The sequence below is a fragment of the Sander vitreus genome, chromosome 9 (assembly GCF_031162955.1).
Source record: "Sander vitreus isolate 19-12246 chromosome 9, sanVit1, whole genome shotgun sequence".
NCBI lineage: Eukaryota > Metazoa > Chordata > Actinopteri > Perciformes > Percidae > Sander > Sander vitreus.
This window is the reverse complement of record NC_135863.1, coordinates 27,880,686-27,892,245: the sequence shown is the minus strand read 5'-3', so window position 1 is coordinate 27,892,245 and position 11,560 is coordinate 27,880,686. Positions and strand designations below refer to the sequence as shown.

Genomic DNA, 11,560 nt, shown 5'->3' with positions numbered 1-11,560 from the left:
ATGATCTTAGTGAAAGCGTGAGTGCAAGCCTTAGGTTACATATTTCCCTGCAGGTACACTTATCAGGTTGATTTTTTAACGTGTATTATTATCATATTACATATCACATTATTCCTTCAAACAAGCTCCAACATACCAGCGCCACACATCAGGATTTGTTATTCTACATACTGACATTTAACCTCAATGTGGTTCCGGCACGACATTAATGAAATGTAAACTAATTTAAGCCGGGAGTGTTTGGTTGTGAAATATTTGTGCCGAATTAAAAAGCTTCACCTAACGAGAGATCAGAAGTTAAAATTTTTCTTTTAGGATTCTTGAATTCATGATTTTGCATGTAGGCAACATAAAATTAGTAGATTCTTTAATGGAGTTCAACAGCTTTCTGTGACATAGGGTTGTCCCATAGCCTGTAAGTTTATGGTTTGTCCGCCAGGGGAGTGTTACCTTGGAGAGGGAGGGTGGGTGCGTTCCCGCAGCAACAGGGAAGATGGCAGCTCTCACATCTCTTACCCAGGTAAAGGTGCAGCAATTTAAGACTCCACACATCTAAAGGCTAAGATAATTAATAGCATGAAACAGTATGTCTTATTTAATGCCACTGTGTTTTAATTTGACTCAAGCTCGCTTTGAAATACAGCTAGAAATGAAGCAGTCAGCTGGTCGATTAAGGCCTATTGCATTACCGTTATGTAGCGGGCTGGTTAGCCTCAGCTGATGCTAGCTAGCCGTGTATCTAGCTATTTACCTACGACATACCTTACAATAAACGTACCAAGTATACATGTAAAGATAATAAGCACCGTGTACACTGTATACAAAGTTAGGTGCAGACCGGCATGCGCACGTATATTTAACAAAGCAGCAGAAACTCTGATAACGTTCAGTCCTTAGTAGCAAACCTTAGCTAGCCTAGCCCTGATGCCAAGTAGTGTGAGGATGGAGATAAACATGCTCGTGAGGCTAGAAGGCAGGCTGGCTAACCCCAGCTAACCTGGGCTAAGCTCTGGTTAATGATGCTGATGTGAGTTGGCTCTCTAGTCGTCATGTTCACTGGTGACCAAGTAGATGTTAAGGCTGATGAGCAGAGCACCCACGGTCGCGACGGTCTCCGCCTGCTGTGCTTGCGCAACAGTCATATAATATGGCAATGCAGTTGGTTTGTGATATCTTTGTTATTGATTGGGCGCAGCAGAGCTTGGGCGCCCGTCTAGCGGAAACGCAATTAGCGTTAAACGAGCATTTAAATGAGCACTAGTCTCTAGGCTTAGCTAGCTAGCTAGACATTGAGTCAGCGCAGCACGCACAGGGTCTATTTAGTTGAATTGGGCAGATCATTTTAAGTTTTGACGTAAAATCAGACTAAACTGCTAACATGCTTCCTTATATGGGTTGATTTATAGTGCAATAACATCCTCTCTCTGCCACAGTTGTCAAGTGGGAACCCTGTATATGAGAACTTTTACAGACAGGTAAGATGATGAGCCCAAAGTATAATACTTCTAAACTGCAACACTAATTTATATTTATATAAAAATATACAGTTCACATGTTTGAGTGAGAGTCTATTATGAAGTGCATGAATATAATAGATGCAAATATAATAATACAATACACTCAGACTGTGTGTGTTTGCTCAAAGGTGGACCCTGGGAATACAGGGAAAGTGGGACCAACAGAAGCTGCCTTGTTCTTAAAAAAGTCTGGACTCCCTGACATTACATTGGGAAAGGTAGGTTGTGGCAAAAGTCGCACTGTTTTCTGTGTACTGGCTGATGGTGTCAATGCTACTTCACATAGAGCTGGAGAGGTATGGTAGGTTTGTTTCATACGGCGGTTGGTTGCAGTTTGTGGATCTCAATTGGTCTTACTGCAGTTGTGGATTGTCAGTGGACAGGAAGGTCAACCTCTGGTCAGCGCAGGGCCAGATTAGCCCTTCACTGTGCCCCTGGGCAAAAACATTCATGTGCCCCTCCTGGGGAAAAAAAAAAAAAAGATTGCATTATAGTCACCATCATCAAGTGCATTTTAGTAATAAATATCTTATTAAGTGCATTCAAGAGAAATGAAACAGATCCACCAATGTTCAATATGGCTTTGTTGAAAAAAAATGTTTATGTATAACTTAATGTATATTGATTTACCGCAACCAATATACTACCAGCTATTACGAGCAGGTAATTATTGGTTGTAGTAAAAAAAAAAAAAAAAAAAATCCTAGCATGCATCCCTGTATAGGCATGTTTTAATAAATACAGGCCAACTTTTTCCACTAAGGCCCAATCGTGATATGGCTTGATTTTAATTGAGCTGATAGACCTTACATACTGGCCTTCTTTCTTGACTTTAAATATGCAAACTGGTGCTCAATATCCTCATAATCAAGACCTCTAACAAGTTAATGTTCGATGGCCAGGATTGAAAGTAAAAAAAGCTGCATCTGTGACATTGTGGTCGGACCGTCTGCGGTTATTAGGGCTGGGACGACATGCTTTTGTCCCGATTTCATTCTTTAACGATACATGGGTGCCGATTTAATTTGTATTGCGTTTTTCATTTATCGCGATTCCAGAAGGACCGCGATTCGATAGTTCGATAAGACATTTATTTAATTTGTAAAGAAGAACATAACATGGATTTTCTGCTTTTTTTTCCTTCTGTATCTCCTGTATCTCTGTTTTGCTGGAAACAGATGATGTAGTCACCATCAGCGGTACCGTATAAACAGAAAATATTGAGGTGAATCATTGGTAAAAGAACAAATAAATAATGTTGATTCTAGGGAAAAGAATCAATATTAAAAAATCGTCGCCAAAAAAATCACGATGCATACGATTTTAGATTCCCCCCCCCCAGTGGTTATGTCACTCTGCGCCTGCTGTCAATACTGTTAAAAACTGCCCAGAAGAGTACATTTTGCAATTGCAGTGACAGCACCAATTGGAGCAGGTTATCTGCACACTATTATAACATAAAAGGGTTGTGTGCCTATTTTATAGGGTTCAGCCCTGATGTCTTTGCAGACCTTAGATGCATAGGACTAATATTTGGGACATTTACGAATTTGTAATCATAAGCAAGACTTATCTGTGCTTTTATATGAACAACAATATAACTGTGTGTTATCTGAGAGGGAGTCGACGACGTTTCGGCTGGATGGCCGTCACCTTCCTCTTTCTCTGTGTTGTAATTTTAAACTCCGGTGGATTTCTAGCTAGCTAGACTATCTGTCCAATCTGAGTTTTCTGTTGCACGACTAAAACAACTTTTGAACGTACACGTGTTCCATCAAAACAAGTTCCTTCCCGAGGCTATTTAGCAGCGGAACCGGGGCTCCGTCCGGTGGTTAGCAAAGCCCAAGACGATTGTGATTGGTTTAAATTTTTTTTTTTTTTTTAAATCCAATAAACCAGAGCACGTTTTTCTCCCATCCCGGAATGCTGTTTGGACTAGCCGGACCTTCCTCCGCAGCGCTGTGGAGACTATCTGAAAGGTGTTGCTTGTAGTGACAAACTCACAGAGCATTATTACCTACTCTGCAGATCCCCTCAGCTCTACAGAGCGTCTCAGCGTCTTTCAGCTCATTGTTTTAATTTTACGGCCTGCAAAAAAGCTCTAAAAACCCCACTACTATACACTACCTGCCCAGCACCAAACGACAGACAGACAGACAGACCTTGCAATGAGCAGCTAAAGGGACAGATATTTCTTTTTTTGAGTTGGTGGAGACCAAACCAGAGCTAAAAGGAGAATAAATATTAGACATTCATCCGGCGGACTCATACATGACTCCAAGTGAATTATGATTAGTCAGATTTTAATCGAGTGTTTGTTGGTGTTCAATGGTATCTGTCTGGGTAATGGGGTTACATGCCTGTAAACCAAGGTTTCAGCTGTACATCTTCACTGTGGACAGACCTACACTGCATCTTTGGACAGATTTCCTAACTTGCGTATCTATCACATGCCTTGGTGTGTTACAGCTATAAGAACTAGCTGCTGTCGTTGTGATTACTCTGGGGAGAAGATGAACAGATTATTGTTAATGCAATTAGAATGACATTGTTACCAATGGACTGTAGCCACAGCAAGCGTGTCCAGCTTTTGTCAAGACATTAAAGGCACTTTACTCACATGGTATTTTTCCAGTGGCACTTTTGGCCACGCAGAGTCAAACCATGCCACACTGCACATTGCGTTTCCATTATTTCAATCAGGAGATACTTCGTTGCAAATATGCAAAGGTGTATTTGTACATATGCATAATATGAAATGTACAGTCTTTGGAGATTAGACTCCATCGTTACAAAAATAATTTTAAAGGGGTAGAGAAGCCAAGGCATATCCCCCTGATGGAGTCTAGAGTCCAAGACTGGACCGAAGGAGCCGACGGGAGCGGTCTGCCGGAGGAGGACCCAGGGTGCCGTGGGTGACGATGACTGGAGGTGGAAGGGGAGGAGGAGGGTTGCACGCTTTGCCTGAAATGACAACTGACAGCAGCAGAGAGTAGAACACAATGAAAGCATGGATGCCATGCTGTGATTGGCTCGTAAAATTCATGGCCAATTCTGGTTGGTTTAACTGAAAAGTGAACGCCTCAAAACAGCTGAACAGTTTTAGGAAGAGAGAGAGGTGGATGAAGTTTAGAAGTCTTCCTGAAAGAATTTACGGTGAGCTTCATTAGTTTAAAGGTCCCATGGCATGAAAATTTCACTTTATGAGATTTTTTAACATTAATATGAGTTCCCCCAGTCTGCCTATGGTACCCCAGTGGCTAGAAATGGCGATAGGTGTAAACCGAGCCCTGGGTATCCTGCTTTGTCTTTGAGAAAATGAAAGCTCAGATGGGCCGATCTGGAATCTTCTCCTTATGACTTCATAAGGAACAAGGTTACCTCCCCTTTCTCTGCTTTGCCCACCCATGAGAAAGAGAGAGACATCATGGCTTGCAAACGAGCAAAGTGGCAGTTGGTCAAGGCCACACCCCCACTCTCCACCTTGCTGCCCCCCCTCCTCCTCAATAGCTACAGGCACAGAAATGGCACATCCTAAGGAATGCATGCTCATTGTGGGACTAGCTCTAGTGGCTGTAATTCTGCACCAAGGCTGAATTTCGGGAAAGAGACTTCAGATACAGTATTAGGGGACCACTAAGGTCTATATAAAAGATACTTCAGATACAGTATTAGGGGACCACTAAGGTCTATATAAAAGAGACTTCAGATACAGTATTAGGGGACCACTAAGGTCTATATAAAAGAGACTTCAGATACAGTATTAGGGGACCACTAAGGTCTATATAAAAGATACTTCAGATACAGTATTAGGGGACCACTAAGGTCTATATAAAAGAGACTTCAGATACAGTATTAGGGGACCACTAAGGCCTATATAAAAGAGACTTCAGATACAGTATTAGGGGACCACTAAGGTCTATATAAAAGAGACTTCAGATACATTATTAGGGGACCACTAAGGCCTATGTAAAAGAGACTTCAGATACAGTATTAGGGGACCACTAAGGCCTATATGAAAGAGACTTCAGATACAGTATTAGGGGACCACTAAGGCCTATATGAAAGAGACTTCAGATACAGTATTAGGGGACCACTAAGGTCTATGTAAAAGAGACTTCAGATACAGTATTAGGGGACCACTAAGGTCTATATAAAAGAGACTTCAGATACAGTAACAGGGGACCACTAAGGTCTATATAAAAGAGACTTCAGATACAGTATTAGGGGACCACTAAGGCCTATATAAAAGAGACTTCAGATACAGTATTAGGGGACCACTAAGGCCTATATAAAAGAGACTTCAGATACAGTATTAGGGGACCACTAAGGCCTATATAAAAACATCCAAAGAGCACCATGTTATGGGACCTTTTTAAATGCACCGTGTTGTGCAGAGTTGCCAGTTATCTCCACAGCGCTGTGTCAGTGATTGAGTACGGTCTGGCTACACCACCTATCTATTCTGGGACAGGGGGAAAACGCTTTGTCCTTTTTTGTATGTCCTTAAACCACTTGTGTCAAACTCAAGGCTCGCGGGCCAGATCCGGCCCCTTGCAAAAAAAAGAATTTAAGATAAATTTTTGTATTGCTTTTTAAACATACAGAACAAAGAAACACAAATTGAACAGGAACACAAACCCTCACCCACCCCCCCACCCTCTGCGGCCTCGAGGAAAACAAAACAAAAAAACAAACAAACAAACAGAAATCACACCTTGCCTAATCACGCTCCTCTAGTTCTTGAGGCGCTGAGGTCATTAGATCTGATATTTGTGCTGCTGCGTTTTTCCATAGGTTGATAGTCGATGATTTGGCTTTGTTAATCCTTGCTGTAGAGACCTCAAGCATAACTATGTCCAGAAAATACGCCAACCAGTGTTTTTATACAAAGTGAATGGGGGGAGCCAGCGTTGAGCTATCATTTTCTTAGTTGCGGTTGAGCCGGCTAGCCAAATTTTCCTCTGTCTCCCAAGCATGTGTAATTTTAGAGTCGTCATTAAGTAACAAAACAATCGGGTCAGTAGGAAGTCGACATCCTATCACATCAGATATTATTGATGTTGTTTTATTCCAGAACTCATGCACCTGTTCACACTCCCAGACCATGTGCAGGAAAGTTCCAGTTTGTTCAGGTTGACAGAACGTGCAGTAGGAGTGGGATTTAAAGACGTATCTCTTCTGAGGAGTCCAATATGTCCTATATGTTGAAATGGATATACTGGTGATTTGGGTTCTTGGAACAGTGGAAAATGTTGTCCTAAACTGTCTCCCAATTAATTGCGTTCTCCCCAGCTCTCGCTCCCATTTCTTTACTATTGGGAGTTCACCCTTGCAAATTTTGATCCGGCCGGCATATCAATTTAGGTTCCCAATACATTTTGGCTTGCCTAGTTGTGCAGCCAAACGAAAAAGATGGGAAAATGTTTTCAAACCGCAGTCACGTGTCAATCGAAGCCTGAACTTGGCAGCTTTGTCGACTTTGAGATCCAGAAATTCCCACAAAACCGGAAAGTTTTCATCTTCAGGCTGTGAAACAGGTTGCTGTGAGTCGGTTGTGTGGTAGCCTACTTTTGAAAAATATAATCAGAATGCATTGTTTTGCTAAACTCTATCAAGGAACTTTTTTGCAGATTATTTTAGGGCTTTATGTGGCCCAAATTGTATGAAACTTTTTCTGATTAAATAAAATCATGTCAATAAACTGTACATGTCTGGCCCCTTACGTGTCAATGTCAAAAAGCATAAAAAACGTAAACAAAATAAATGTCAACAAAAACATGTTAAAACGAACGTCAAAAGCGTCGAAAAGAACGCCCAAAAAACTTGCTGAAAAACTGTCAAATGTCAACAAAAAAAACCCGTCAGATGTCGAAGAAAAAAATGTTGAAAGCATCAAATGCGTGAAAAAATGTCCAAAAAAAATGTCAAAAACATCGAGCACCAACTCCATTCTTGATTGGCCAATGGCACATTCAAATCAAATCATTCAACAAAAGCTCTCCTACGGGGGCAAGAGAACGATAACGTCATTTACGATACGATGATGCCCCAATGGGCCACTGGGTTGTTATATTTACTCGCCCGACTTGCCGTTTTACTTGCCCCGGGCCATCGGGCAACCCTTAATGTTGAACCCTGCAGTCCAAATCATACTTGATTGGATACATGTATGAAACCATCCCCGAGTTTGAGATGTAATGTAATAAATATTTTTATGTTTTACAGGAAGAGAACTCAAAAACTAATATTTGACAAAAGAATAGTGTGTAAAAGAGATACATGAACAATTAACAAAGGGACATGCGATCCGATCTCACTGTGTCTTTAATGCTGTGTGTTTATGTCTTGTGTTTCAGGTCTGGGATTTGGCTGATCCCGATGGCAAAGGCTATCTGGACAAACAGGTAGGAGACAGACGACTTCTCATCCACTGCTCTGTCTTCTGTCTTTTCTCTGTGCTGAATGTACTTCACAGAGAAAAGTGAAAATCGCAGTGAATGTAGTAGGGCTGTGTATTGGCAAGAATCTGGCGATACGACGCGTATCACGATACCTGGGTCGCGATTCAATATATTGCAATATATTTCGATACTGTGCGAAAGGCGATAGATTGGGATTTTTTTAAAGTATAATTTTAGAAAAACTAATATGTAAAAAAAGACATGATGTGCATAAAAGTCAAAGAAGTTTACTTTAGGTAAACAATTCAGTACACAGAAATTCAAACTGCCAGTTTGGGATTGTGCTTCACAGGTTAGTGAGCAAATGTTTGTATGCTAAAGTTGAAGCTACATTGTTAGCTTCTAGCAAAAAGTCAGGCACAGTTTTCTGTTGCACGACTAAAACAACTCTTGAACGTACACATGTTCCACCAAAACAAGTTCCTTCCCGTTGCTCCGTCGGGCGCTTAGCGCCGCCCAAGAACATTGTGATTGGTTTAAAGAAATGCCAATAAACCAGAGCACGTTTTTCTCCCATCCCGGAATGCTGTGTGGACTAGCCATGGCTATGTGAGACTACAGTTCAACCATCCGGAAGGCTCGGACATAGGCTACTTTCTGCGTTCCGCGTTCAGCTGCAGATTTTTACTGGTCGCACAGCCACGATGTTGCAAGCATTGTCTTGGACACATGCAGACACTTTCCTGGAACCGTTTGCGAGTCCCCCGAACAAGTCCGCAGCTGTGTGTAGATCATATGTCCGAGCCTGTCTTCTGCGCACCCACCTGCGAGGCAGCTGTGTGTCTGCCTGGCATACTGGCGTGTAGGATGGCCTTTTTAACCCGCCAGTCCTTATCGATATTGTGGTGTGTGTCAGAATTTTTTTTTTTAACAATATTGTTTTTAACTGTTTTACTGATAGTATTCATCGGCCAAAATTGTCATTTGCGGTTACATCGTTAATTATAAACATCCCTAATACAAATATTGTTCTAAATTTTCTTTTTTATCAATAAAAGCATTACATTTATGACACGAGTTCTATGTCTTTGAGTTGCTACATCAATGTTAGTTATCTCAGCTAGAGAAAGACACGATGGTTAATACAGTGTGTTTTCTCTCCCAGGGGTTTTACGTAGCTCTGCGGCTGGTGGCCTGTGCTCAGAGCGGTCAGGAAGTCAGTCTGTCCAGCCTCAACCTCACAGTCCCTCCGCCCAAGTTTGTGAGTGTGACTTCATCATTAAAGCTCCAATCCACGTATTCTTTGTATAAAAACAGAACATTATTTGTTTGGAATTAAACTAAAACCTGCAGCCATTCATTTCTCTCATTATTCATTATCTAAACCCTTTCTGTCGTTTTCATGTTATGTTGTTATAAAACCTTGTATCGAAAGCTCAGTATGAGAGAAGATGTGTGTTTTAATCCAGAAGATGGATCATGTGACAGTTCTTTTGAGAGCCGTCTTTGTCTGATTTCAGAAGGACACCAGCAGTCCGTCTCTAAGCAGCACAGTTTCTGCATCCGGCGAATTACATTGGGCCGTCAGGGTGTGTTGAAACACACGCGCACACACACACACACGCACACACACACACACGCGCACACACACACACGCACGCACGCACACACGCACGCACAGAAAGATAAAAGAGAATGACATTTAATTTCCGCTATTCATTTCCCCTACTCATTTGTTATAGTCCTAAAGACCATTTTAAATATTACTGAGTATTGCCTAGATATTCCCAGAAGACATTAGCCATTAATATCCATTATTGATTAAAATATGAACGTATGTACTCCCCTTTTTTAGAGCTTGATGACAACATATTGGTAAACAGAGACATTGCATAGAGCCTTACTAATACACCATTTTAGTTTCTCACAGATATATTGGTATTAGTCCAACAGAGATCACTGACAAGTTCATTTTTTAGATCACTGGTGTGTTTTTTTTTGTAGCCCGAGGAGAAGAGTAAATTTGATGGGATCTTTGAGAGTTTGGCTCCAGTCAATGGCCTGCTGTCAGGAGAGAAGGTCAAACCAGTCCTAATCAACTCCAAGCTACCTCTGGATGTCCTTGGGAAGGTATTGACTTAAATTGTGGTTTCTTATATTACAGTGGGTCTTAAATTACGCTTGTTGGTCCCATGATTGAAGATTAAACTAATTAAGACGGAACTTGAATGTGTTCCGTTTCCCTACAAATATGAAGTAGCATGAACGTCATGGTGGCTGGTAGAAGTGTTATATTTAGCAATGAATTGTCAAAGAACGTGTTTTTTTTTCCCCAAAGTGGATTTATAGTAATGAAATAAAATCTGTAATAGTTTAGTCACTCCTCTAATAATGCTGAATGGCCTCATGTCTATGTCTTGCTGTTAGGTTTGGGACCTGAGTGACATAGATAAAGATGGCCATCTGGACAGAGATGAGTTTGCAGTGGTGAGTGTTATCTTCTTTATTGTTACTGTATGTAGTTTTGATTCTCTATAGCCTGACAACTGTGGATGAGTGTACACTCAGTTTATCACAACATTGTAATACTTGGTAGGATGCTTTGCCCCCAAAAGAGCCTGAATTGTTCGTGGCATGGATTCAACAAGGTGCTCCCAACATTACTTAGAACTAGCAACTAACCGTTGTCTTCTGAATGTGTTCTGCTTTATTTTTATTAACATGCATTACTCGTCACTATTGCCGTCACATGGGGATCCTCCCACACCGTGCAGCGGACTCTAAAGGAGACTTTTACGACAATGGCACCTGACCAAACGTCCGTATTTTACAAGATGGGAGTGAGAACGTGTTGGAATGCCACAAAGCTTCTTAATCTTTTTATGTTGGTGCCGTCACGCATCTTGGAGCTTGGGAGTGAGAAAAAAACATGAATAATAGGCTATATTGTTTTACAGATATGCTTACAGTGTGTATTGAAGTCACTTACTTCTTTTTCTAGTTTTTGTCCAGTCATGTTTGTTCTGTATGAACATTTATTGTAGAAAGATATTTAGAATTATAGCTTATAGAGATTTGTGGATATGGTTGTAAAACATATTCTCTTATTATGAATAAGGGTTTGAAATGAATCCTAGTCCTTAGGGTAAATTGCCCGAGGAACATGAATTCCCTCTGCTCACTTTTAAGGCAAAGTAGGCTAAATAATAAAACATTTTATTTATATAGTGCTTTACAGGCTCCTCAAAGACACTTTGCAGTAAAACCAGCACATGTAGCACATAAAAACAGATACAGCAATAAAACCAACACAAAACAAGCATATTAAAAGGAATTAAAACTTTGACTAGTAGGCCCTAAGTAGATCTTTTTAAATCCTTACGCATTGTTTTGTCTGTTGGACTTTTTCTCTGTCTGATAACAACAGCCGTATTTCCCTTTTTGCATATTATATGTTTCACCTCCTTGTAATTTTCCATTAACAGCTGCTGCTCAGCTGGTTAAACGTATGCGCACGCGTCTTCTCCATTTCTGCATCAGTAAATCTGTGATCGATACCGTGGTCTATTTAAGAAAGCCGCGGACGTGCACTTATCCCAGCTATCTACACCTGGCTTGACATAGCTTCACCTTCTCATC

The 11,560-nt window shown here is 41.0% G+C and overlaps 1 protein-coding gene across 6 annotated transcripts in view; it reads left to right on the top strand.

Annotated features, from left to right (window-relative positions):
• The first annotated feature begins 472 nt into the window (after positions 1-472).
• The window catches only part of eps15l1a (epidermal growth factor receptor pathway substrate 15-like 1a), a 66,847-nt gene continuing 55,759 nt past the window's right edge, over positions 473-11,560 (top strand). For all 6 annotated transcript variants that reach the window (XM_078259508.1, XM_078259505.1, XM_078259504.1 and 3 more), the window contains exons 1-8: positions 473-520; positions 1,434-1,475; positions 1,646-1,735; positions 7,877-7,924; positions 9,087-9,182; positions 9,442-9,510; positions 9,926-10,051; positions 10,349-10,408. In XM_078259508.1, the coding sequence (XP_078115634.1) occupies positions 494-520; positions 1,434-1,475; positions 1,646-1,735; positions 7,877-7,924; positions 9,087-9,182; positions 9,442-9,510; positions 9,926-10,051; positions 10,349-10,408 (558 nt within the window). In that variant the 5' untranslated portion in view covers positions 473-493. The remainder of the gene's footprint in view (positions 521-1,433; positions 1,476-1,645; positions 1,736-7,876; positions 7,925-9,086; positions 9,183-9,441; positions 9,511-9,925; positions 10,052-10,348; positions 10,409-11,560) is intronic.